General features: G+C 56.2%; 1 protein-coding gene across 1 annotated transcript in view; it reads right to left on the bottom strand.

Moving 5' to 3' along the window:
- LOC121271484 (phosphomannomutase 1-like) overlaps positions 1 to 26,876 on the bottom strand; it is a 56,831-nt gene that overhangs the window by 4,822 nt on the left and 25,133 nt on the right. Inside the window, exons 4-6 of the mRNA XM_041177465.1 lie at positions 6,142 to 6,233; positions 3,895 to 3,994; positions 2,436 to 2,511 (exon numbers count right to left, since the gene is read on the bottom strand). Coding sequence (XP_041033399.1) covers positions 2,436 to 2,511; positions 3,895 to 3,994; positions 6,142 to 6,233 — 268 coding nt within the window. The remainder of the gene's footprint in view (positions 1 to 2,435; positions 2,512 to 3,894; positions 3,995 to 6,141; positions 6,234 to 26,876) is intronic.

Consider the following 26,876-nt stretch of genomic DNA (forward strand, 5'->3'; position numbering starts at 1 on the left):
TGTGTGGAGTGTCTGTGGAGAGTGTCTGTGCGTGTCTGTGGGAGAGTATGTGTGTGTCTGTGGTGAGTGTCTTTATGTGTGTCTGTGGGAGAGTGTCTTTGTGCGTGTCCGTGAGTGACTGTGTGAGAGTGTCTTTGTGTATTTGTGAGTGAGTGTTTGTGTGTGAGTCTGGATGAGAATGTCTCAATGTGTGTCTGTGAGTGAGTGCCTGTGAGAGTGTGTGTGTGTGTCTGTGTGAGAATGTCCCTGTGTGTCTGTGGAGAGTGTTTGTGTGTGTGTCTGTGAGTGAGTGTCTGTATCTGAGTGTCTTCGGATGTGTGGGGTGTCTGTGTGTGTGTGTGTGGGTGTGTGTGTCTGTTGACAGTGTTTCTGTGTGTGCTTGTGCGATTGTCTGTGGCGAGCGTCTTTGTGTGTGCCTGTGAATGAGTGACTGTATGAGATTGTTTGTGTATCTGTGTATGCCTGGGTGAGTGTCTGTGGGAGTATCTGTGTGTGTGTGCCTGTGGAGTATGTCTGTGGAGTGTGTCTGTCTGTGTGTGTGTCTGTGTGCGTGTGTGTCTGTGGAGGGTACCTTTGTGCGTGTCTGTGAGTGAGTGTCTGTGTGAGGGTTCTCTACGTGTGTCTGTGGAGAGTGTCTTTGTGGGTGTCTATGAGGTGCCTGTGTGTGTCACTGTGTGTGTTTGTGTGTGTGTGTCTGAGTTGAGTGTGTGTGTTTGTGTGTGTGTCTGAGTTGTTTGTGTGTGTCTCTGAGTTGAGTGTGTGTGTGTTTGTGTGTGTGTCTCTGAGTTGAGTGTGTATGTGTTTGTGTGTGTGTCTCTGAGTTGAGTGTGTGTGTGTGTCTCTGAGTTGAGTATGTGTGTTTGTGTGTGTGTCTCTGAGTTGAGTGTGTGTGTGTGTGTGTCTCTGAGTTGAGTGTGTGTGTGTGTGTGTGTGTGTGTGTCTGAGTTGAGTGTGTGTGTGTTTGTGTGTGTGTCTGAGTTGAGTGTGTGTTTGTGTGTGTGTCTGAGTTGAATGTGTGTGTGTTTGTGTGTGTGTCTCTGAGTTGAGTGTGTGTGTGTGTGTGTCTCTGAGTTGAGTGTGTGTGTTTGTGTGTGTGTCTCTGAGTTGTGTGTGTGTGTGTGTGTGTGTCTGAGCTGAGTGTGTGTGTTTGTGTGTGTGTCTGAGTTGAGTGTGTGTGTGTTTGTGTGTGTGTCTGAGTTGAGTGTGTGTGTGTGTGTGTGTGTGTGTGTGTCTGAGTTGAGTGTGTGCGTGTTTGTGTGTGTGTCTGAGTTGAGTGTGTGTGCGTTTGTGTGTGTGTCTGAGTTGAGTGTGTGTGTGTTTGTGTGTGTGTCTCTGAGTTGAGTGTGTGTGTGTTTGTGTGTATGTCTGAGCTGAGTGTGTGTGTGTTTGTGTGTGTGTCTGAGTTGAGTGTGTGTGTGTTTGTGTGTGTGTCTGAGTTGAGTGTGTGTGTGTGTGTGTGTGTGTCTGAGCTGAGTGTGTGTGTGTTTGTGTGTGTCTGAGTTGAGTGCGTGTGTGTTTGTGTGTGTGTCTGAGCTGAGTGTGTGTGTGTTTGTGTGTGTCTGAGTTGAGTGTGTGTGTGTTTGTGTGTGTGTCTCTGAGTTGAGTGTATGTGTGTGTGTGTGTGTGTCTGAGCTGAGTGTGTGTGTGTTTGTGTGTGTGTCTGAGTTGAGTGTGTGTGTTTGTGTGTGTGTCTCGGAGTTGAGTGCGTGTGTTTGTGTGTGTGTCTGAGTTGAGTGTGTGTGTGTTTGTGTGTGTCTGAGCTGAGTGTGTGTGTGTTTGTGTGTGTCTGAGCTGAGTGTGTGTGTGTTTGTGTGTGTCTGAGTTGAGTGTGTGTGTTTGTGTGTGTGTCTCTGAGTTGAGTGTGTGTGTGTTTGTGTGTGTGTCTGAGCTGAGTGTGTGTGTGTTTGTGTGTGTGTCTCTCTGAGTTGAGTGTGTGTGTGTTTGTGTGTGTGTCTCTGAGTTGAGTGTGTGTGTGTGTGTGTGTGTGTGTGAGCATCTCTGAATGAATCTGGCTGTGTTTGCACTGTCTGATTGTTTTGTGTGCTGCTTATATTTTATTTCCAAGCAGTTGGTGCATTTGAAAATGAATGAACTTTGCTATCTCAGGAACATAAACAAGTCTGGCATTGACCAATCACAGTCATCCTTTGGCTCAAATGGCTGAAAATGTCACCCCACTTGGATTGATGGCAGTCAGTTCCCAGGCCCTGCTGGTCTCACTCCAAGGAGATCGCAGGCAATACTGGCTCAAGCTCGTTCTGGTTGGATATTAAAGAGTGTCGCCTTGGTTACAGATTTACCCCAGGATCCCACTCTACACTGACTGTGTGAACACAAGCTGCAAGAAACATTTCAGAACTTTGGATCAAAGGGCAGCAATAAGGAAGAGGATAGAAGACAGACTGAACACACATATAAACACACTGCTTACTTGCCTCTTGTACACTTCACCCCTCTGTCAGCAAACTCCCTCTGTAAAGCTGCAACAAACCTCTCTCTGATCTTCTCTTTCTGTGGCAAGAATGGGGGAAAAAGGTGAAACGAATGATCTCTCGTGTCCATTAGCGTCTGTTGTCACCCAGAGAAACAGGAACTACAACACAGAGTGAGGACAATCAGCCCATTGAATTTGTGCTTAAAAATGCTGGAGACTCGGCAGGTTGGGTTAGAGAGCAAGGCAGAGTTATAACATTCCAGGTCAATGACTTTTCATCACAACTGATAAAAGTTGGAAGTTTTGAGCAAGAACAGAGGTGGGGTAAAGAAGAGAGGGGAGCGAGACAGGAGGTCTGTGGTAGAGGGGAGAGGGCAGGAAAGGTAGTCCAACAGCATTGTCCTCTCCCAGGCCAACCTGTCCAACACTGAGGCGCTAATCCCTCAAAACCAGCTCCGCTGGGTAGGACATGTTGATCGTATCCCTGACACCAGAGCCCTGAAGCAGCTGGAACTCAGTCACAACAGGAGATTCCCAGGAGGACAGCGGGAACGCTTTAGGGATGTCTTCAAAACACCTCTGAAGAGATGAAACACCCTCACGTGAGTTCCTGGCTTGTGACCGGCCAAAATAGAGGAGGCTCATTCGGGGGAAGACACCAAACACAGCGAGAGAGGCTTCATCGGGAATGTGCAGAGGGGAAGTGGAGGAATCGGAGGGAGCGCCCAAACCTCCGAGTAACCCACCTACCCAACCCTTCAAGCACCACCTACCCAACGTGGGGCAAAGTCTGCAGGTCACACGCCGGACTTATCAGCCACCTCAGAACCCACCGGACTGGAGTGGGAAAACGTCACCCTCCATCCCGAGGGACTGGCAGAGGAGGAGAAGCAGCTGGAGGGTAGGAGAGGTTAAATAGAAAAAGTGATGATGGCGTTCATTTAATTATTTGTACCATCACTGTCTCTCCTCCCACCTCTCTCAGTTCCCTGCCTCTGCATTTGTTTAAAACATGGTACAGAGGGAAGGTGTGTAGATGGAGTTAAAATATCGTCATCTAACTGATTGGCCTCTTCCTGCTTCTCCTGTTACTATGTAAAGATGCTACATCCCAGGAAAAGTATCTCAGTGTTATTCATCTTTTATTCTTTCTTGGGATGTGGGCGTCGCTGGCTGGGCCAGCATTTATTGCCCATCCCTAATTGCCCCTTGAGAAGGTGGGGGTGAGCTGCCTTCTGGAACCGCTGCAGTCCCTGTGGTGTAGGTACACCCCCAGTATTCCCTCCGCCAACCCACACCCCACCCACCCACCCCACACGTGATAATTCAATGTGTGTTGAATGGGAGTGGAATCACACTGTGCCCCCGCCCCTGACCCCACAACCCACCACCCCCCCCGCCCCCCAAGCCCAACTCGCCCTGCAAACCACCCCCCCCCCCCCCCACCCCCCCCGAGTTACCTTGTCAATCTGAGAGAATTCAATGCGTTCTGCCAGGCTGCAGCTCCTACCAATGGGGGAAACATTCAACGTCCCATTCCGAAATTCGATGAAGGTGCCCCTGAAAGAGGATGTCTCACAGTTTGTCAGTGGCGGCTGCTGGCCCCGACTCCCACTGCTATTCAGCCATGAGAACCAGCACCATTTGACCAGAGGCTGAGAGTTCCCTCACAGAGAGGGAGGTGGAACCGAGCCACAAGGCCAAGCCGGCACATCACCTAGCAACCAGCTGGCACCATGCCAACCACTCGCCGGTTCTGGCGGGGCATCGGCACCTAAAGAGGCGAGTGAACAAAAATAACCGGGAGTCGGGATAAAATAATAGCTGGTCCAGTGAAGTGAGCACCGTAAGAAGGGTTTGCAATGACACAATCTTTAAAACTCTCTCGGGAATTGGGCATCAGCTGTCCTGGAACTGAACGGTTTGCTCAGTCATTTCAGAGGCAACCACATGGCTGTGGGTCTGGAGTCACGTGTAGGCCAGACCGGGTAAGGGGGACAGATTTCCTTTCCTAAAGGGGCGTTAGTGACCCTGATGGGTTTTTAACAAATGATGGTTTCATTAGACTTTTAATTCCAGATTTTTATTGAATTCAATTTTCACCATCTGTTGTGGTGGGATTTGAAGATAAGTCCCCAAAGAATTACCCTGGGTCCCTGGAGTACAAGGCCAGTGATAATATCACTACATCACCACCTCCCTGTATTGCTGTGGGTCTGGAGTCACATGTAGGCCAGACTGGGTAAGGGGGGCAGATTTCGCTCCCTAAAGGGGCATCCACCCCCACCCTCCTTCACCCCCATCCCCCCCACCCCCACCCTCCAAACCCTATACCCCCACCCCCACCCTCCTTCACCCCCATCCCCCTCACCCCTATCCCCCCACCCCCACCTTCCTTCACCCCATCCCCCCACCCCCACCCTCCAACCCCTATCCCCCCATCCCCACCCTCCTTCACCCCCATCCCCCCAACTCCCACCCTCCAACACCTTTCCCCCCACCCCCATCCTCCTTCACCCTCATCCCCCCACCCCCACCCTCCAACCCCTATCCCCCCACCCCCACCCTCCTTCACCCCCATCCCCCCCACCCCCGCCCTCCTTCACCCCATCCCCCCACCCCCACCCTCCTTCACCACCATCCCCCTCACCCCCACCCTCCAACCTATCCCCCCACCCTCCTTCACCCCCATCCCCCCCACCCTCATTCACCCCCATCCCCCCACCCCCACCCTCCTTCAACCCCCATCCACCCACCCTCCTTCATCCCCACCCCACCCCCACCCTCCATCCCCATCCCCCCCACCCCCACCCTCCTTCACCCCATCCCCCACCCGCACCCTCCTTCATCCCCACCCCACCCCCACCCTCCAACCTCCATCCCCCCACCCTCCTTCATCCCCATCCCCCCACCCTCCAACCCATCCCCCCCACCCCCACCCTCCTTCACCCCATCCCCCACCCGCACCCTCCTTCACACCCCCTCACCCCCACCCTCCAACCTCCATCCCCCCACCCTCCTTCATCCCCATCCCCCCACCCTCCAACCCATCCCCCCAACCCCACCCTCCTTCACCCCATCCCCCCCACCCCATCCCCCATCCCCCAACCCCCACCGTCCTTCATCCCCATCCACCCAACCCCACCCTCCAACCCCCATCCCCCCACCCACCCTCCAACCCCCATCCCCCACCCCCACCCTCCTTCACCCCCATCCCCACAACCCTACCCTCCTTCACCCCCATACCCCCACCCTCTTTCATTCCCATCCCCCCACCCCCACCCTCCTTCACCCCCATCCCCCCACCCACACCGTCATTCACCTCCATCCCTCCACCCCAACCCCCACCCTCCTTCACCCCCATCCCAACCCCAGCCTCCAACCCCCATCCCCCCACCCACCCTCCAACCCCCATCCCCCCACCCTCCTTCACCTCCATCCCCCCATCCCCACCCTCCATCACTCCCACCCCCCACCCCAACACTCCTTCACCCCCAACCCCACAACCCTACCCTCCTTCACCCCCATACCCCCACCCCCCATCACTCCCATCCCCCCATCCCCCACCCTCCTTCACCCCCAACTCCCCACCCACACCCTCATTCACCCCTATCCCCCCACCCCCACCCTCCTTCACCCCCACTCTCCCTCCACCACCGCCCCCCCCTTCCCCCCACCCCAGCCATTTGTCTTTTCAGGAGAGTTACCTCTTTCTCGGGAGTTTAATGAGGGCCATGTAGCTGAGACAGAAATTAATCAGCTCCTGCAGTAACTCTTCACCAAGGCAATTCTGGATGGCCTGATAGGCAAAAACAGAGGAGGGAGAGGAGGGGACGTGGGAGCGGGAGGGCATAGAGGGAGGGGAAGGGAGAGAAAGGGGTGGGTAGGGTGGGGGAGACAGAGGTAGGGAGAAGGGAGGGGAGGAGGGGCAGGGAGAGGGAATGAAGGAGAAGGCAGGGAGAGCAAGGGGAAGGTGGGGAGGGGGTGAGGGAGAGGGATAAGGGGGTGGAAGCAGGAAGATGAAGGGGAGAGGAGAGGGGCCAAGAGGAGGGAGGAGGGGATGGAGAGGGGCAGGGAGGGGAGTGAGAGGAAGAAAAGGGGGAGAGGAGGGGGAGGGAAGGGAGGGGGAGGGGAGAGGAGGGGGAGGGAAGGGAAGGGAGGGAGAGGAGAGGAGGGAAGGGAAGGGAGGGGGAGGGGAGAGGAGGGGGAGGGAAGGGAAGGGAGGGAGAGGAGAGGAGGGAAGGGAAGGGAGGGAGAGAGGAGAGGAGGGGAGGGAAGGGAGGGAGAGAGGAGAGGAGGGGAGGGAAGGGAAGGGAGGGAGAGAGGAGAGGAGGGGGAGGGAAGGGAAGGGAGGGGAGAGGAGAGGAGGGTAGGGAAGGGAGGGAGAGAGGAGAGGAGGGGAGGGAAGGGAGGGAGAGAGGAGAGGAGGGGGAGGGAAGGGAAGGGAGGGGAGAGGAGAGGAGGGGAGGGAAGGGAGGGGGAGGGGAGAGGAGAGGAGGGGAGGGAAGGGAGGGAGAGGAGGGGAGGGAAGGGAAGGGAGGGAGAGAGGAGAGGAGGGGGAGGGAAGGGAAGGGAGGGAGAGAGGAGAGGAGGGGGAGGGAAGGGAGGGGAGAGGAGAGGAGGGGGAGGGAAGGGAGGGAGAGAGGAGAGGAGGGGAGGGAAGGGAGGGGGAGAGGAGAGGAGGGGAGGGAAGGGAGGGAAGAGGAGAGGAGGGGAGGGAAGGGAGGGGGAGAGGAGAGGAGGGGAGGGAAGGGAGGGGGAGAGGAGGGGGAGGGAAGGGAAGGGAGGGAGAGAGGAGAGGAGGGGAGGGAAGGGAGGGAGAGAGGAGAGAGGAGGAGGGAGGGAAGGGAGGGGAGAGGAGAGGAGGGGAGGGAAGGGAGGGGAGAGGAGAGGAGGGGAGGGAAGGGAGGGGGAGAGGAGAGGAGGGGAGGGAAGGGAGGGAAGAGGAGAGGAGGGGAGGGAAGGGAGGGGGAGAGGAGAGGAGGGGAGGGAAGGGAGGGGAGAGGAGGGGGAGGGAAGGGAAGGGAGGGAGAGAGGAGAGGAGGGGAGGGAAGGGAGGGAGAGAGGAGAGGAGGGGAGGGAAGGGAGGGGAGAGGAGAGGAGGGGAGGGAAGGGAGGGGAGAGGAGAGGAGGGGAGGGAAGGGAGGGGAGAGGAGAGGAGGGGGAGGGAAGGGAGGGGAGAGGAGAGGAGGGGAGGGAAGGGAGGGGGAGAGGAGAGGAGGGGAGGGAAGGGAGGGGAGAGGAGGGGGAGGGAAGGGAAGGGAGGGAGAGAGGAGAGGAGGGGAGGGAAGGGAGGGAGAGAGGAGAGGAGAGGAGGGGAGGGAAGGGAGGGAGAGAGGAGAGGAGGGGAGGGAAGGGAGGGAGAGAGGAGAGGAGGGGAGGGAAGGGAGGGGGAGAGGAGAGGAGGGGAGGGAAGGGAGGGGAGAGGAGGGGGAGGGAAGGGAAGGGAGGGAGAGAGGAGAGGAGGGGAGGGAAGGGAGGGGAGAGGAGAGGAGGGGAGGGAAGGGAGGGGAGAGCACACTGGTTAGAAAGGGATCTGAAAGCAGAACATGCAACTAAACAGCAAAGCCCAGGGACACATTAAACATCTCAACTCCCACATTTCACCCAGAGTTTTTTTTTACTGTTTTTGTCAGTGTTTTCCCACTAATTCCTGGTGAAACACATCAGAAGACATCACAACATGGATGTAGGCCATTCAGCCCATCCAGCCTGTGTAGGTATTTACCCTCCACATGAGCAATGATCACATTTACCCACCCTGCTCCCAAACTCCTTCCGCTCCTCTTCCTGGATTCCCCTCTCCGATCTGCTCGGGAACATTTACGTCGCTTCAACCTTGGCCACTAACGCTGGAAGTGAACTCACTAATCCTGGAATCCTCACAATTCGCTGTGTGAAGGGGCTTCTCCTGCTCGCCGGTCTAAATCTCGTAGATTTAATCTTTTATCTAAAGCCCGCTCAGTGTAGACCCCTCTATAGGGGTCAGCAGCAAACCCTGGCTGCTTGGCTCCTCCTGAGAGCGGGTTCCACCTGTGGTATCAGCACCAGAATCCCAGAAACCAGGGACCTCAACACTGACCATGGCTATAACCTGGCATAAACTTGCTCGATACAGATGAGCTGCCTCTGTAAAGATCTTATTCTGGTACAGCGTCCTAAAGTAGGCCCCTCACTTACCAATATTTCCCCTGTATTCGCTGGCGATGCAGTTTATAGAATCTATATTAATCAATGTCATATGGGTGCAATGCTGTACCCTATAGATTTTATGCCTATGCTGACAATGGATCATATGCAGAGCTGGTGTAAAATATATATGTTGTATGTCAATACTAATAATATATCCGATAGGTCCACATGGGTTTGTGAATCCTATGGATTCTATACTGATAATGTTTTCTATGGATTGTATACGCCACCTGCATCCCACAGATTCTACACTGACACGGTATCTGATTTATTGTATAGTCTATACTGGTTATCTCACAGATTCCATGCCTGTTTTCTTTCCTATATGTTCAATGCTTACAATATTTTCTAAAGACTCTGCATTGTTGACGTACGGCTCTAGATTCCAAACCTGTTTATCCTATTGAATCCAGGTCAGTACAGTAACCTATATATTTTGTACTAGCAACACATCCGATAGATTCCATGCTGCTGCTGAAGTATTCCAAGCATTCTACACTCAATTTTTTAACACATTCTATTCATCACCTGTATAGATTCCACATTGCTTACGTTATATATTTCCTCACCCTATATTTTCTGTCCAGGCCACATTGCTACCAAACTGCCTGTGCAGCCTATAGTTTCTATAGGCTCTGTATGCAATACATATTACATCGATCAATGATCCTATAAATTGGATATTTCGCTTCCCCTATCACCCAAATTCTGCTGCAGGGTCCCGTCCGGTCAGTTTAAACCTCTCTTTGCCTTTAAATCCAGTACCTCGCCAAAACGGTCAGTCTTTTACGTGTGAGCTTCATTAGCTATTCAACTGCAGACTGCGTCGCAGCTGAGTTCTACATCTACGAGGCATTCAGTGGCATTGGGCAGCTGGACCTCTGACTAATCCCTTCCTAAACCTAGACTGAAGCATTGTGACTATCTCCCTGGTTACTCTGCATGTGTATCCCTTTTCCAAACAGATGCTGCTCTAGTCTTTGCTGAGTAATTGATCCAATGGGGCTTACTTAATTAATCGACTAATTAATTAATTAATTGTTTAAGTGATAATGGAACATGAAGGAAAACTCTTTCACCCAGAGGGTGGTGGGTGTCTGGAACTCACTGCCTTAGTTGGAGGTTGAGACTGAAACGCTCGACTCATGTAACCTGGATCTGTATCTGAAGTATCTGAAGTGCAAGGCTATGGACCAGGTCCTGGAAAGTGATATTAAAAATGAGCGGCTAGTTTCTTCTTATATTTTGGCCAGCGCAGACACGATGGGCTAAATGGCCTCTCTCTGCACCGTAACTTTTCTGTGGTTCTCTGGCTTACAGGAGAAGTGGATCAGGGCGTCACACTCACCGCTCCTCAGGTCTGCAGCCACATCACCAGTGTAAGGTCAGACATAGAGCCCAGAAAAGTGGCAGGGGCAGCTGGCAGAAACTGTTTCACCTGGTTCACCAAGGGCATCATAACCTTAACATCAAAGCAGGAAAGTTGCAGCTTCAAACTCCAGCCCCACATCCCCCTCCCCACACCACCCCAGCTAGTCACTTGGCACGGTGTTTTGCCACTATGTGTGTTGGCAGCACTATAGAGATCAGCCCAGGTGAGAAAGTGCATTCACAGACACTGGGAAAGCCTGTCAGCCTCTCTGCCAAGCGCTTGGTATTAACAACAGCCATTTGGACAGAGCACTGTACATTACCTATGTTTTATTCATTCACGGGATGTGGGTGTCACTGGCTGGGCCAGCATTTATTACCCATCCCTAATTGCCCTTGAGAAGGTGGGGGTGAGCTGCCTTCTTGAACCGCTGCAGTCCATGTGGTGTAGGTACACCCACAGTGCTGTTAGGGAGGGAGTTCCAGGATTTTGACCCAGTGACAGTGAAGGAACGGTGATATATTTCCAAGTCAGAACGGTGAGTGACTTGGAGGGGAACTTCCAGGTGGTGGTGTTCCCATCTACCTGCTTCCCTTGTCCTTCTAGATGGTAGTGGTCGTGGGTTTGGAAGGTGCTGTCTAAGGATCCTTGATGAATTCCTGTAGTGCATCTTGTAGCTGTGCACACTGCAGCTACTGTGCGTCAGTGGTGGAGGGAGTGAATGTTTGTGGATGGGGTGCCAATCAAGTGGGCTGCTTTGTCCTGGATGGTGTTGAGCTTCTTGAGTGTTGTGGGAGCTGCACTCATCCAGGCAAATGGAGAATATTCCATCACACTCCTGACTTGTGCCTTGTAGATGGTGGACAGGCTTTGGAGAGTCAGGAGGTGAGTCACTCGCTGCAGGATTCCCAGCCTCTGACCTGCTCTTGTAGCCACTGTATTTATATGGCTAGTCCAGTTCAGTTTCTAGGGGTACCTACTTTTACAAGAAAGGAGAGTTGGATTGAAAACTTTATCAATAGCCAGAGATGTGTTTCTCTGGTGTGGTTGATAGTTGAAATCTGTTTAGCTCAGTGTGTGATCTGTTTCTGATGTCCTGGCAGTGTGACAGTGGGACTTTAAGCTGTTTACAAAAAGGGCCAAGGGAAGAAATTGTGCCCGATATTAGCTTGCACAGTCTGTCGTGGGACCTTTTCACATTCTTTGAGGGGATGTGGGCGTCCAAGGCTGGGCCAGCATTTCTGCCGATCCCTAATTGTCCTTGAGAAGGTGGAGGTGAGTCGCCTTCTTGAACCTTTCTGCATTGGTTTGGTACAACCGAGTGCCTTGCTCGGCCATTTCAGAGGCATTAAGGAGTCAACCACATGGCTGTGGGTCTGGAGTCACATGTAGGCCAGACCAGGTAAGGATGGCAGATTTCCTTCCCTAAAGGAGCATTAGTGACCCAGATGGGTTTTTAACCATTACTGAGACTAGCTTTATATTCCAGATTTTTAAAATAAATTAACTGAATTTAAATTCCACCAGCTGCCAGGGTGGGATTTGAATCCGTGTCCCCTAATGCAGATATTACCACTTTGTCACCATCTCCCCTACTTTTCCAGCCATTTAGGTGCTGGGAGAATGTTTAAGATTCGAGGGGTCTTGACAGGGTGGGTGCTGGGAGAATGTTTAAGATTCGAGGGGTCTTGACAAGGTGGGTGCTGGGAGAACGTTACCTCTTGTGCAGGAACCTAGAACTAGGGGACACAGTTTGAAAATAAGGGGTCTCCCATTTATGGCAGAGATGAGGAGGAATTCCTTCTCTCATAGAGTTGTTAATCTTTGGAATTTTCTTCCACAGAAAACAGAGGAGGCTGGATCTTTGAATATATTCAAGGCCGAGTTAGACAGATTTTTTTTTAATCTACAAAGGAGTTGAGGGTTATAGGGGACAGGCAGGAAAGGCCATAATCAGATCAGCCAAGGTCTTATTGAATGGAGGAGCAGAACTGAGGGGCCAAATGGCCTACTCCTGCTCTAATTTCTTGAATCCTTAGCCCAGCAGAGTTTCCAACTCGGGCTGTATGCATTCTTGGAACTTTCATCACACAGTTCATCATGCCTCTAACTGCCCTGCTATTGGTTGTCCAATATGTCCATCCTTGTGATGGAATTCATTGCCACAGAAGGTTGTGGAGGCCAGGTCATTGAGTGTATTTAAGACTGAGATCGATAGGTTTTTGATTGGTAAGGGGATCAAAGGTTACGGGGAGAAGGCGGGAGAATGGGGTTGAGAAACTTATCAGCCATGATTGAATGGCGGAGCAGACTCGATGGGCTGAATGGCCTAATTTCTGCTCCTCTGTCTTATGGTCTTATGGTGATGACTTGCTTTCTCAAACCAATCAGAACACGGGTTAACACCCAATTGGATGACTGTTGGTCATTAGTCAAACAGCCTTCTCCTATAAACAGATAAACAAAAGTGTTCGAGGAAAACGAAAACTACACAACTTTATTTAACATCCTGATGGTTTTTTCCCCCAGTTACTCAAAGCGAGTGCCCTAGAAATTAATCTCTAATTCCTGGAGACTCTAGGGAAATCCTGTGGGGTTGGCAACACGACTAACCTACTGGCTGATCTCAACTCTCACCCCAGATCTCCTCAATGGAAGGTTTTTGGCGAGGGTCCTTTCTTTCTGAGGCAGCCCCTCGGGACTGAGGACGACTTTCTCCCACTCTGGGGTCGTGGGTCCTGAGGTGACTAAAAAGTCCAGTGCTGGATCCGGACTCTCTGCCACAGGGGGGGCAGGTAGTGTTTGAGGAGGTGGGTGGGTGGGATGCTCGGATTTTGCTCCGCTCCTTCCACTGTTTGCATGTGGTCTCTACCTGGGTCTGTCGGAGACGTTCCAAGTGGTCGGCACCTTCACGGATGCTTCTTCTCCAGTTTGGTCAGTCTCGAGCAAGAGATTCCCACAGATCGGTGGGGATCTTACATCAGGGAGGCTTTGAGGACGTCCCTGAAATGTTTCCTCTGCCCTCCTGCTAACCGCTTGCCGTGACGGAGCTGGGAGTCGAGAGTTTGTTTTGGGAGTTTTGTGCCAGGCATGTGGACGATGTGGCTCACCCAACGTAGCTGAGTAACCATAACCAGTGCCTCGATACTGGGGATGTTGGCCTGAGAGAGGACACTGATGTCGGGGCACCTCTCCTGCCATTGAATTTACAGGATTTTGCCGAGGCGTCTCTGGTGATCTTTCTCCAGGGATTTAAGATGTCTGCTGTACTTTGTCCGTGTCTCTCTGACTCATACAGGAGGGCAGGTAGCACAGCGGGGGGGGGGGGTAAGTGTTGTGCAGGGGGGTAAGTGTTGTGCAGGGGGGTAAGTGTTGTGCGGGTGGGGTAAGTGTTGTGCGGGGGGGGTAAGTGTTGTGCGGGGGGTGTAAGTGTTGTGCGGGGTGGGGTAAGTGTTGTGCGGGGGGGGTAATTGTTGTGCGGGGGGGTAAGTATTGTGCAGGGGGTGTAAGTGTTGTGCGGGGGGGTAAGTATTGTGCAGGGGGTGTAAGTGTTGTGCGGGGTGGGGTAAGTGTTGTGCGGGGGGGTAAGTATTGTGCAGGGGGGTAAGTGTTGTGCGGGGTGGGGTAAGTGTTGTGTGGGGGGGTTAAGTATTGTGCAGGGGGTAAGTATTGTGTGGGGGGGATAAGTGTTGTGCAGCGGGAGCATTGGGGGTAAATATTGTGCAGGGGGGTAAGTGTTGTGCAGGGGGGTAAGTATTGTGCGGGGGGGTAAGTGTTGTGCAGGGGGGTAAGTGTTGTGCAGGGGGGTAAGTGTTGTGCAGGGGGGTAAGTGTTGTGCGGGGGGGATAAGTGTTGTGCAGGGGGGTAAGTGTTGTGCAGGGGGTAAGTATTGTGCGGGGGGGATAAGTGTTGTGCAGCGGGAGCATTGGGGGTAAATATTGTGCAGGGGGGTAAGTGTTGTGCGGGGTGGGGTAAGTGTTGTGCGGGGGGGTAAGTGTTGTGCAGGGGGGTAAATATTGTGCAGGGGGGTAAGTGTTGTGCGGGGAGGTAAGTGTTGTGCAGGGGGGTAAGTGTTGTGCAGGGGGGTAAGTGTTGTGCAGGGGGGTAAGTGTTGTGCAGGGGGTGTAAGTGTTGTGCAGGGGGTGTAAGTGTTGTGCAGGGGGGTAAGTGTTGTGCAGGGGGGTAAGTGTTGTGCAGGGGGGTAAGTGTTGTGCAGGGGGTGTAAGTGTTGTGCAGGCGTTGTAAGTGTTGTGCAGGGGGGTAAGTGTTGTGCAGGGGGGTAAGTGTTGTGCAGGGGGGTAAGTGTTGTGCGGGGGGGATAAGTGTTGTGCAGGGGGGTAAGTGTTGTGCAGGGGGGTAAGTGTTGTGCAGGGGGGTAAGTGTTGTGCGGGGGGGTAAGTGTTGTGCAGGGGGGTAAGTGTTGTGCAGGGGGGTAAGTGTTGTGCAGGGGGGTAAGTGTTGTGCAGGGGGGTAAGTGTTGTGCGGGGGGGTAAGTGTTGTGCAGGGGGGTAAGTGTTGTGCAGGGGGGTAAGTGTTGTGCAGGGGGGTAAGTATTGTGCGGGGGTAAGTGTTGTGCGGGGTGGTAAGTGTTGTGCAGGGGGGTAAGTGTTGTGTAGGGGGGTAAGTGTTGTGCAGGGGGGTAAGTGTTGTGCGGGGGTAAGTGTTGTGCGGGGGGGGTAAATATTGTGCAGGGGGGTAAGTGTTGTGCGGGGGTGGGGTAAGTGTTGTGCAGGGGGGTAAGTGTTGTGCAGGGGGGTAAGTGTTGTGCAGGGGGGTTAAGTATTGTGCAGGGGGGTAAGTGTTGTGCGGGGGTGGGGTAAGTGTTGTGCAGGGGGGTAAGTGTTGTGCAGGGGGGTAAGTGTTGTGCAGGGGGGTTAAGTATTGTGCAGGGGGGTAAGTGTTGTGCGGGGTGGGGTAAGTGTTGTGCAGGGGGGTAAGTGTTGTGCGCGGGTGGGGTAAGTGTTGTGCAGGGGGGTAAGTGTTGTGCAGGGGGGTAAGTGTTGTGCGGGGTGGGGTAAGTGTTGTGCAGGGGGGTAAGTGTTGTGCAGGGGGGTAAGTGTTGTGCAGGGGGGTAAGTGTTGTGCAGGGGGGTAAGTGTTGTGCGGGGTGGGGTAAGTGTTGTGCAGGGGGGTTAAGTATTGTGCAGGGGGGTAAGTGTTGTGCGGGGTGGGGTAAGTGTTGTGCAGGGGGGTAAGTGTTGTGCAGGGGGGTAAGTGTTGTGCGGGGGTGGGGTAAGTGTTGTGCAGGGGGCTAAGTGTTGTGCAGGGGGGTAAGTGTTGTGCGGGGTGGGGTAAGTGTTGTGCAGGGGGGTAAGTGTTGTGTAGGGGGGGTAAGTGTTGTGTAGGGGGGTAAGTGTTGTGCGGGGGGGTAAGTGTTGTGCAGGGGGGGTAAGTGTTGTGCAGGGGGGTAAGTGTTGTGCAGAGGGTAAGTGTTGTGCAGGGGGGTAAGTGTTGTGCAGGGGGGTAAGTGTTGTGCGGGGTGGGGTAAGTGTTGTGCAGGGGGGTTAAGTATTGTGCAGGGGGGTAAGTGTTGTGCGGGGTGGGGTAAGTGTTGTGCAGGGGGGTTAAGTATTGTGCAGGGGGGTAAGTGTTGTGCGGGGTGGGGTAAGTGTTGTGCAGGGGGGTAAGTGTTGTGCAGGGGGGTAAGTGTTGTGCGGGGGTGGGGTAAGTGTTGTGCAGGGGGGTAAGTGTTGTGCAGGGGGGTAAGTGTTGTGCAGGGGGGTAAGTGTTGTGCGGGGGGGTTAAGTATTGTGCAGGGGTGTAAGTGTTGTGTGGGGTGGGGTAAGTATTGTGCAGGGGGGTAAGTGTTGTGCAGGGGGTAAGTATTGTGCGGGGGCGTTAAGTATTGTGCAGGGGGTAAGTATTGTGCGGGGGGGATAAGTGTTGTGCAGCGGGAGCATTGGGGGTAAATATTGTGCAGGGGGGTAAGTGTTGTGCAGGGGGGTAAGTGTTGTGCAGGGGGGTAAGTGTTGTGCAGGGGGGTAAGTATTGTGCGGGGGGGATAAGTGTTGTGCAGCGGGAGCATTGGGGGTAAATATTGTGCAGGGGGGTAAATATTGTGCAGGGGGGTAAATATTGTGCAGGGGGGTAAGTATTGTGCAGGGGGGTAAGTGTTGTGCAGGGGGGTAAGTGTTGTGTGGGGGGGGGGTAAATATTGTGCAGGGGGGTAAGTATTGTGCAGGGGGGTAAGTGTTGTGCAGGGGGGTAAGTGTTGTGCGGGGGGGTAAGTGTTGTGCGGGGGGGTAAGTGTTGTGCAGGGGGGTAAGTGTTGTGCAGGGGGGTAAGTGTTGTGCAGGGGGGTAAGTGTTGTGCGGGGGGGTAAGTGTTGTGCAGGGGGGTAAGTGTTGTGCGGGGGGGATAAGTGTTGTGCAGCGGGAGCATTGGGGGTAAATATTGTGCAGGGGGTAAGTGTTGTGCGGGGGGGTAAGTGTTGTGCGGGGGGGATAAGTGTTGTGCAGGGGGGTAAGTGTTGTGCAGGGGGGTAAGTGTTGTGCAGGGGGTGTAAGTGTTGTGCGGGGGGGTAAGTGTTGTGCGGGGTGGGGTAAGTGTTGTGCGGGGGGGATAAGTGTTGTGCGGGGGGGTAAGTGTTGTGCAGGGGGGTAAGTGTTGTGCAGGGGGGTAAGTGTTGTGCAGGGGGTGTAAGTGTTGTGCAGGGGGGTAAGTGTTGTGCGGGGGGGTAAGTGTTGTGCAGGGGGGTAAGTGTTGTGCAGGGGGATAAGTGTTGTGCGGGGGGGTAAGTGTTGTGCAGGGGGATAAGTGTTGTGCGGGGGGGGTAAGTGTTGTGCAGGGGGATAAGTGTTGTGCGGGGGGGTAAGTGTTGTGCGGGGGGGATAAGTGTTGTGCAGGGGGGTAAGTGTTGTGCGGGGTGGGGTAAGTGTTGTGCGGGGGGGTAAGTGTTGTGCGGGGGTGGGGTAAGTGTTGTGCGGGGGGGTAAGTGTTGTGCAGGGGGGTAAGTGTTGTGCAGGGGGTGTAAGTGTTGTGCAGGGGGGTAAGTGTTGTGCGGGGGGGTAAGTGTTGTGCAGGGGGGTAAGTGTTGTGCAGGGGGATAAGTGTTGTGCGGGGGGGTAAGTGTTGTGCAGGGGGATAAGTGTTGTGCGGGGGGGTAAGTGTTGTGCAGGGGGATAAGTGTTGTGCGGGGGGGTAAGTGTTGTGCGGGGGGGATAAGTGTTGTGCAGGGGGGTAAGTGTTGTGCGGGGTGGGGTAAGTGTTGTGCGGGGGGGTAAGTGTTGTGCGGGGGTGGGGTAAGTGTTGTGCGGGGGGGATAAGTGTTGTGCAGGGGGGTAAGTGTTGTGCGGGGTGGGGTAAGTGTTGTGCGGGGGGGTAAGTGTTGTGTAGGGGGGTAAGTGTTGTGCAGGGGGGTAAGTGTTGTGCGGGGTGGGGTAAGTGTTGTGCGGGGGGGTAAGTGTTGTGCAGGGGGGTAAGTGTTGTGCGGGGGGGTAAGTGTTGTGCAGGGGGGTAAGTATTGTGCAGGGGGTGTAAGTGTTGTGCGGGGGGGTAAGTGTTGTGTGGGGTGGGGTAAGTGTTGTGCGGGGGGGTAAGTGTTGTGCGGGGTGGGGTAAGTGTTGTGCGGGGGGGATAAGTGTTGTGCAGGGGGATAAGTGTTGTGCGGGGGGGTAAGTGTTGTGCAGGGGGGATAAGTGTTGTGCAGGGGGGTAAGTGTTGTGCGGGGTGGGGTAAGTGTTGTGCGGGGGGGTAAGTGTTGTGCGGGGGGGTAAGTGTTGTGCGGGGTGGGGTAAGTGTTGTGCGGGGGGGTAAGTATTGTGCAGGGGGGTAAGTGTTGTGCAGGGGGGTAAGTGTTGTGCGGGGGGGTAAGTGTTGTGCAGGGGGGATAAGTGTTGTGCAGGGGGGATAAGTGTTGTGCAGGGGGGTAAGTGTTGTGCGTGGGGGTAAGTGTTGTGCGGGGTGGGGTAAGTGTTGTGCGGGGGGGTAAGTGTTGTGCGGGGGGGTAAGTGTTGTGCGGGGTGGGGTAAGTGTTGTGCGGGGGGGTAAGTATTGTGCAGGGGGGTAAGTGTTGTGCAGGGGGGTAAGTGTTGTGCGGGGGGGTAAGTGTTGTGCAGGGGGGATAAGTGTTGTGCAGGGGGGATAAGTGTTGTGCAGGGGGGATAAGTGTTGTGCAGGGGGGTAAGTGTTGTGCGGGGGGGTAAGTGTTGTGCAGGGGGGTAAGTGTTGTGCAGGGGGGTAAGTGTTGTGCAGGGGGGTAAGTGTTGTGCAGGGGGGATAAGTGTTGTGCAGGGGGGATAAGTGTTGTGCAGGGGGGATAAGTGTTGTGCAGGGGGTGTAAGTGTTGTGCGGGGGGGTAAGTGTTGTGCGGGGTGGGGTAAGTGTTGTGCGGGGTGGGGTAAGTGTTGTGCGGGGGGGTAAGTGTTGTGCGGGGGGGTAAGTGTTGTGCGGGGTGGGGTAAGTGTTGTGCGGGGGGGATAAGTGTTGTGCGGGGGGGTAAGTATTGTGCAGGGGGTAAGTGTTGTGCGGGGGGGTAAGTGTTGTGCAGGGGGTAAGTGTTGTGCAGGGGGTAAGTATTGTGCAGGGGGGATAAGTGTTGTGCGGGGGGGTAAGTGTTGTGCGGGGGGGGTAAGTGTTGTGCGGGGGGGTAAGTGTTGTGCGGGGGGGTAAGTGTTGTGCGGGGGTGTAAGTGTTGTGCGGGGGGGATAAGTGTTGTGCGGGGGGGTAAGTGTTGTGCGGGGGGGGTAAATATTGTGCAGGGGGGTAAGTGTTGTGCGGGGTGGGGTAAGTGTTGTGCGGGGGGGGTAAGTGTTGTGCGGGGGGGTAAGTGTTGTGCGGGGGGGGTAAGTATTGTGCAGGGGGATAAGTGTTGTGCAGGGGGTAAGTGTTGTGCGGGTGGGGTAAGTGTTGTGCGGGGGGGGTAAGTGTTGTGCAGGGGGGTAAGTGTTGTGCGGGGGGGTAAGTGTTGTGCGGGGTGGGGTAAGTGTTGTGCAGGGGGGTAAGTATTGTGCGGGGGGGTAAGTGTTGTGCGGGGTGGGGTAAGTGTTGTGCGGGGTGGGGTAAGTGTTGTGCGGGGGTGTAAGTGTTGTGCGGGGGGGTAAGTGTTGTGCGGGGGGGTAAGTGTTGTGCGGGGTGGGGTAAGTGTTGTGCGGGGGGGTAAGTGTTGTGCAGGGGGTAAGTGTTGTGCGGGGGGGTAAGTGTTGAGCGGGGGGGTAAGTGTTGTGCGGGGGGGGATAAGTGTTGTGCGGGGGGGGTAAGTGTTGTGCAGGGTGGTAAGTGTTGTGCGGGGTGGGGTAAGTGTTGTGCGGGGTGGGGTAAGTGTTGTGCAGGGGGGTAAGTGTTGTGCGGGGGGGTAAGTGTTGTGCAGGGGGTGTAAGTGTTGTGCAGGGGGGTAAGTGTTGTGCGGGGGGGTAAGTGTTGTGCGGGGGGGTAAGTGTTGTGCGGGGTGGGGTAAGTGTTGTGCGGGGGGGTAAGTGTTGTGCAGGGGGTAAGTGTTGTGCGGGGGGGTAAGTGTTGTGCGGGGGGGTAAGTGTTGTGCAGGGGGTAAGTGTTGTGCAGGGGGGTAAGTGTTGTGCGGGGGGGTAAGTGTTGTGCGGGGTGGGGTAAGTGTTGTGCGGGGTGGGGTAAGTGTTGTGCAGGGGGGGTAAGTGTTGTGCAGGGGGGTAAGTGTTGTGCAGGGGTGTAAGTGTTGTGCGGGGGGGATAAGTGTTGTGCGGGGGGGTAAGTGTTGTGCAGGGGTGTAAGTGTTGTGCGGGGGGGATAAGTGTTGTGCGGGGGGGTAAGTGTTGTGCAGGGGGGTAAGTGTTGTGCAGGGGGGTAAGTGTTGTGCGGGGGGGTAAGTGTTGTGCGGGGTGGGGTAAGTGTTGTGCGGGGGGATAAGTGTTGTGCGGGGGGTGTAAGTGTTGTGCGGGGGGGTAAGTGTTGTGCGGGGGGGGTAAGTGTTGTGCGGGGGGGTAAGTGTTGTGCAGGGGGGTAAGTGTTGTGCAGGGGGGTAAGTGTTGTGCAGGGGGTAAGTGTTGTGCGGGGTGGGGTAAGTGTTGTGCGGGGGGGTAAGTGTTGTGCGGGGGGGTAAGTGTTGTGCGGGGTGGGGTAAGTGTTGTGCGGGGGGGTAAGTGTTGTGCGGGGGGGGTAAGTGTTGTGCGGGGTGGGGTAAGTGTTGTGCGGGGGGGTAAGTGTTGTGCGGGGGGGTAAGTGTTGTGCGGGGGGGTAAGTGTTGTGCGGGGGGGTAAGTGTTGTGCGGGGTGGGGTAAGTGTTGTGCAGGGGGTAAGTGTTGTGCGGGGGGGTAAGTGTTGTGCAGGGGGTAAGTGTTGTGCGGGGGGGGGTAAGTGTTGTGCAGGGGGTAAGTGTTGTGCGGGGGGGGTAAGTGTTGTGCAGGGGGGTAAGTGTTGAGCGGGGGGGAAAGTGTTGTGCGGGGGGGTAAGTGTTGTGCGGGGGGGTAAGTGTTGTGCAGGGGGGTAAGTGTTGTGCGGGGGGGTAAGTGTTGTGCAGGGGTGTAAGTGTTGTGCGGGGGGGTAAGTGTTGTGCAGGGGGGTAAGTGTTGTGCGGGGTGGGGTAAGTGTTGTGCGGGGTGGGGTAAGTGTTGTGCGGGGGGGTAAGTGTTGTGCGGGGGGGTAAGTGTTGTGCGGGGGGGTAAGTGTTGTGCGGGGGTGGGGTAAGTGTTGTGCGGGGTGGGGTAAGTGTTGTGCAGGGGGTAAGTGTTGTGCAGGGGGTAAGTGTTGTGCGGGGTGGGGTAAGTGTTGTGCGGGGTGGGGTAAGTGTTGTGCAGGGGGTAAGTGTTGTGCGGGGGGGTAAGTGTTGTGCGGGGGGGTAAGTGTTGTGCGGGGGGGTAAGTGTTGTGCGGGGTGGGGTAAGTGTTGTGCGGGGGGGTAAGTGTTGTGCGGGGGGGTAAGTGTTGTGCGGGGGGTAAGTGTTGTGCGGGGGGGTAAGTGTTGTGCGGGTGGGGTAAGTGTTGTGCGGTGGGGTAAGTGTTGTGCGGGGTGGGATAAGTGTTGTGCGGGGGGGTAAGTGTTGTGCAGGGGGTAAGTGTTGTGCGGGGGGGTAAGTGTTGTGCAGGGGGTAAGTGTTGTGCGGGGGGGTAAGTGTTGTGCGGGGGGGTAAGTGTTGTGCGGGGGGGTAAGTGTTGTGCAGGGGGTAAGTGTTGTGCGGGGGGGTAAGTGTTGTGCGGGGTGGGATAAGTGTTGTGCGGGTGGGTAAGTGTTGTGCGGGGTGGGATAAGTGTTGTGCGGGTGGGGTAAGTGTTGTGCGGGGTGGGATAAGTGTTGTGCGGGTGGGGTAAGTGTTGTGCAGGGGGTAAGTGTTGTGCGGGGTGGGGTAAGTGTTGTGCGGGGGGGTAAGTGTTGTGCGGGGTGGGGTAAGTGTTGTGCAGGGGGGTAAGTGTTGTGCGGGGGGGTAAGTGTTGTGCGGGGGGGTAAGTGTTGTGCGGGGGGGTAAGTGTTGTGCGGGGGGGTAAGTGTTGTGCAGGGGGATAAGTGTTGTGCAGGGGGGTAAGTGTTGTGCAGGGGGTAAGTGTTGTGCGGGGGGGTAAGTGTTGTGCGGGGTGGGGTAAGTGTTGTGCAGGGGGTAAGTGTTGTGCGGGGGGGTAAGTGTTGTGCGGGGGGGTAAGTGTTGTGCGGGGTGGGATAAGTGTTGTGCGGGTGGGGTACGTGTTGTGCAGGGGGTAAGTGTTGTGCGGGGTGGGGTAAGTGTTGTGCGGGGGGGTAAGTGTTGTGCGGGGTGGGGTAAGTGTTGTGCGGGGGGGTAAGTGTTGTGCGGGGTGGGGAAAGTGTTGTGCGGGGGGGGTAAGTGTTGTGCAGGGGGTAAGTGTTGTGCAGGGGGGGTAAGTGTTGTGCGGGGGGATAAGTATTGTGCAGGGGGGTAAGTGTTGTGCGGGGTGGGATAAGTGTTGTGCGGGGGTGTAAGTGTTGTGCGGGGGGTAAGTGTTGTGCGGGGGGGTAAGTGTTGTGCGGGGGGGTAAGTGTTGTGCGGGGGGGTAAGTGTTGTGCGGGGTGGGGTAAGTGTTGTGCAGGGGGTAAGTGTTGTGCGGGGGGGTAAGTGTTGTGCAGGGGGTAAGTGTTGTGCGGGGGGGGTAAGTGTTGTGCGGGGGGGTAAGTGTTGTGCAGGGGGGTAAGTGTTGTGCAGGGGGGTAAGTGTTGTGCGGGGGGGTAAGTGTTGTGCGGGGGGGTAAGTGTTGTGCAGGGGGGTAAGTGTTGTGCAGGGGGGTAAGTGTTGTGCGGGGGGGTAAGTGTTGTGCGGGGGGGGAAGTGTTGTGCAGGGGGTAAGTGTTGTGCGGGGGGGTAAGTGTTGTGCGGGGTGGGGTAAGTGTTGTGCAGGGGGTAAGTGTTGTGCGGGGGGGTAAGTGTTGTGCAGGGGGTAAGTGTTGTGCGGGGGGGTAAGTATTGTGCAGGGGGGTAAGTGTTGTGCAGGGGGTAAGTGTTGTGCGGGGGGGTAAGTGTTGTGCAGGGGGTAAGTGTTGTGCGGGGGGGTAAGTGTTGTGCGGGGGGGTAAGTGTTGTGCGGGGGGATAAGTGTTGTGCGGGGGGGTAAGTGTTGTGCAGGGGGTAAGTGTTGTGCGGGGTGGGGTAAGTGTTGTGCAGGGGGTAAGTGTTGTGCAGGGGGTAAGTGTTGTGCGGGGGGGTAAGTGTTGTGCAGGGGGTAAGTGTTGTGCGGGGTGGGGTAAGTGTTGTGCGGGGTGGGGTAAGTGTTGTGCAGGGGGTAAGTGTTGTGCGGGGGGGGTAAGTGTTGTGCAGGGGGTAAGTGTTGTGCGGGGGGGTAAGTGTTGTGCGGGGTGGGGTAAGTGTTGTGCAGGGGGTAAGTGTTGTGCGGGGGGGTAAGTGTTGTGCAGGGGGTAAGTGTTGTGCGGGGGGGTAAGTATTGTGCAGGGGGGTAAGTGTTGTGCAGGGGGTAAGTGTTGTGCGGGGGGGGTAAGTGTTGTGCAGGGGGTAAGTGTTGTGCGGGGGGGTACGTGTTGTGCAGGGGGTAAGTGTTGTGCGGGGTGGGGTAAGTGTTGTGCGGGTGGGGTAAGTGTTGTGCAGGGGGGTAAGTGTTGTGCAGGGGGGTAAGTGTTGTGCAGGGGGGGTAAGTGTTGTGCGGGGGGGTAAGTGTTGTGCGGGTGGGGTAAGTGTTGTGCAGGGGGTAAGTGTTGTGCAGGGGGGTAAGTGTTGTGCGGGGTGGGGTAAGTGTTGTGCAGGGGGTAAGTGTTGTGCGGGGGGGTAAGTGTTGTGCAGGGGGTAAGTGTTGTGCGGGGGGGTAAGTGTTGTGCGGGGGGGTAAGTGTTGTGCAGGGGGTAAGTGTTGTGCGGGGGGGGTAAGTGTTGTGCGGGGGGGTAAGTGTTGTGCAGGGGATAAGTGTTGTGCGGGGGGGGTACGTGTTGTGCAGGGGATAAGTGTTGTGCGGGGGGGTAAGTATTGTGCAGGGGGTAAGTATTGTGCAGGGGGGTAAGTGTTGTGCAGGGGGGGTAAGTGTTGTGCAGGGGGGGTAAGTGTTGTGCAGGGGGGTAAGTGTTGTGCAGGGGGGGTAAGTGTTGTGCAGGGGGGGTAAGTGTTGTGCAGGGGGGGTAAGTGTTGTGCAGGGGGGGTAAGTGTTGTGCAGGGGGGGTAAGTGTTGTGCGGGGTGGGGTAAGTGTTGTGCAGGGGGGGTAAGTGTTGTGCAGGGGGGGCAAGTGTTGTGCGGGGGGGTAAGTGTTGTGCGGGGGGGTAAGTGTTGTGCGGGGGGGGATAAGTGTTGTGCGGGGGGGTAAGTGTTGTGCAGGGTGGTAAGTGTTGTGCGGGGTGGGGTAAGTGTTGTGCGGGGTGGGGTAAGTGTTGTGCAGGGGGGTAAGTGTTGTGCGGGGGGGTAAGTGTTGTGCAGGGGGTGTAAGTGTTGTGCAGGGGGGTAAGTGTTTTGCGGGGGGGTAAGTGTTGTGCGGGGGGGTAAGTGTTGTGCGGGGTGGGGTAAGTGTTGTGCGGGGGGGTAAGTGTTGTGCAGGGGGTAAGTGTTGTGCGGGGGGGTAAGTGTTGTGCGGGGGGGATAAGTGTTGTGCAGGGGGTAAGTGTTGTGCAGGGGGGTAAGTGTTGTGCGGGGGGGTAAGTGTTGTGCGGGGTGGGGTAAGTGTTGTGCGGGGTGGGGTAAGTGTTGTGCAGGGGGGGTAAGTGTTGTGCAGGGGGGTAAGTGTTGTGCAGGGGTGTAAGTGTTGTGCGGGGGGGATAAGTGTTGTGCGGGGGGGTAAGTGTTGTGCAGGGGTGTAAGTGTTGTGCGGGGGGGATAAGTGTTGTGCGGGGGGGGTAAGTGTTGTGCAGGGGGGTAAGTGTTGTGCAGGGGGGTAAGTGTTGTGCGGGGGGGTAAGTGTTGTGCGGGGTGGGGTAAGTGTTGTGCGGGGGGATAAGTGTTGTGCGGGGGGTGTAAGTGTTGTGCGGGGGGGTAAGTGTTGTGCGGGGGGGTAAGTGTTGTGCGGGGGGGTAAGTGTTGTGCAGGGGGGTAAGTGTTGTGCAGGGGGGTAAGTGTTGTGCAGGGGGTAAGTGTTGTGCGGGGTGGGGTAAGTGTTGTGCGGGGGGGTAAGTGTTGTGCGGGGGGGTAAGTGTTGTGCGGGGTGGGGTAAGTGTTGTGCGGGGGGGTAAGTGTTGTGCGGGGGGGTAAGTGTTGTGCGGGGTGGGGTAAGTGTTGTGCGGGGGGGTAAGTGTTGTGCGGGGGGGTAAGTGTTGTGCGGGGGGGTAAGTGTTGTGCGGGGGGGTAAGTGTTGTGCGGGGTGGGGTAAGTGTTGTGCAGGGGGTAAGTGTTGTGCGGGGGGGTAAGTGTTGTGCAGGGGGTAAGTGTTGTGCGGGGGGGGTAAGTGTTGTGCAGGGGGTAAGTGTTGTGCGGGGGGGGTAAGTGTTGTGCAGGGGGGTAAGTGTTGTGCGGGGGGGTAAGTGTTGTGCGGGGGGGTAAGTGTTGTGCGGGGGGGGTAAGTGTTGTGCAGGGGGGTAAGTGTTGTGCGGGGGGGTAAGTGTTGTGCAGGGGTGTAAGTGTTGTGCGGGGGGGTAAGTGTTGTGCAGGGGGGTAAGTGTTGTGCGGGGTGGGGTAAGTGTTGTGCGGGGTGGGGTAAGTGTTGTGCGGTGGGGTAAGTGTTGTGCAGGGGGGGTAAGTGTTGTGCAGGGGGGTAAGTGTTGTGCAGGGGGGGTAAGTGTTGTGCGGGGTGGGGTAAGTGTTGTGCAGGGGGTAAGTGTTGTGCAGGGGGTAAGTGTTGTGCGGGGTGGGGTAAGTGTTGTGCGGGGTGGGGTAAGTGTTGTGCAGGGGGTAAGTGTTGTGCGGGGGGGTAAGTGTTGTGCGGGGGGGTAAGTGTTGTGCGGGGGGGTAAGTGTTGTGCGGGGTGGGGTAAGTGTTGTGCGGGGGGGTAAGTGTTGTGCGGGGGGGTAAGTGTTGTGCGGGGGGTAAGTGTTGTGCGGGGGGGTAAGTGTTGTGCGGGTGGGGTAAGTGTTGTGCGGTGGGGTAAGTGTTGTGCGGGGTGGGATAAGTGTTGTGCGGGGGGGTAAGTGTTGTGCAGGGGGTAAGTGTTGTGCGGGGGGGTAAGTGTTGTGCAGGGGGTAAGTGTTGTGCGGGGGGGTAAGTGTTGTGCGGGGGGGTAAGTGTTGTGCGGGGGGGTAAGTGTTGTGCAGGGGGTAAGTGTTGTGCGGGGGGGTAAGTGTTGTGCGGGGTGGGATAAGTGTTGTGCGGGTGGGTAAGTGTTGTGCGGGGTGGGATAAGTGTTGTGCGGGTGGGGTAAGTGTTGTGCGGGGTGGGATAAGTGTTGTGCGGGTGGGGTAAGTGTTGTGCAGGGGGTAAGTGTTGTGCGGGGTGGGGTAAGTGTTGTGCGGGGGGGTAAGTGTTGTGCGGGGTGGGGTAAGTGTTGTGCAGGGGGGTAAGTGTTGTGCGGGGGGGTAAGTGTTGTGCGGGGGGGTAAGTGTTGTGCGGGGGGGTAAGTGTTGTGCGGGGGGGTAAGTGTTGTGCAGGGGGATAAGTGTTGTGCAGGGGGGTAAGTGTTGTGCAGGGGGTAAGTGTTGTGCGGGGGGGTAAGTGTTGTGCGGGGTGGGGTAAGTGTTGTGCAGGGGGTAAGTGTTGTGCGGGGGGGTAAGTGTTGTGCGGGGGGCTAAGTGTTGTGCGGGGTGGGGTAAGTGTTGTGCGGGTGGGGTACGTGTTGTGCAGGGGGTAAGTGTTGTGCGGGGTGGGGTAAGTGTTGTGCGGGGGGGTAAGTGTTGTGCGGGGTGGGGTAAGTGTTGTGCGGGGGGGTAAGTGTTGTGCGGGGTGGGGTAAGTGTTGTGCGGGGGGGTAAGTGTTGTGCAGGGGGTAAGTGTTGTGCAGGGGGGGTAAGTGTTGTGCGGGGGGATAAGTATTGTGCAGGGGGGTAAGTGTTGTGCGGGGTGGGATAAGTGTTGTGCGGGGGTGTAAGTGTTGTGCGGGGGGTAAGTGTTGTGCGGGGGGGTAAGTGTTGTGCGGGGGGGTAAGTGTTGTGCGGGGGGGTAAGTGTTGTGCGGGGTGGGGTAAGTGTTGTGCAGGGGGTAAGTGTTGTGCGGGGGGGTAAGTGTTGTGCAGGGGGTAAGTGTTGTGCGGGGGGGTAAGTGTTGTGCGGGGGGGTAAGTGTTGTGCAGGGGGGTAAGTGTTGTGCAGGGGGGTAAGTGTTGTGCGGGGGGGTAAGTGTTGTGCGGGGGGGTAAGTGTTGTGCAGGGGGGTAAGTGTTGTGCAGGGGGGTAAGTGTTGTGCGGGGGGGTAAGTGTTGTGCGGGGGGGGAAGTGTTGTGCAGGGGGTAAGTGTTGTGCGGGGGGGTAAGTGTTGTGCGGGGTGGGGTAAGTGTTGTGCAGGGGGTAAGTGTTGTGCGGGGGGGTAAGTGTTGTGCAGGGGGTAAGTGTTGTGCGGGGGGGTAAGTATTGTGCAGGGGGGTAAGTGTTGTGCAGGGGGTAAGTGTTGTGCGGGGGGGTAAGTGTTGTGCAGGGGGTAAGTGTTGTGCGGGGGGGTAAGTGTTGTGCGGGGGGGTAAG

This window comes from Carcharodon carcharias, chromosome 31 (assembly GCF_017639515.1).
Source record: "Carcharodon carcharias isolate sCarCar2 chromosome 31, sCarCar2.pri, whole genome shotgun sequence".
NCBI lineage: Eukaryota > Metazoa > Chordata > Chondrichthyes > Lamniformes > Lamnidae > Carcharodon > Carcharodon carcharias.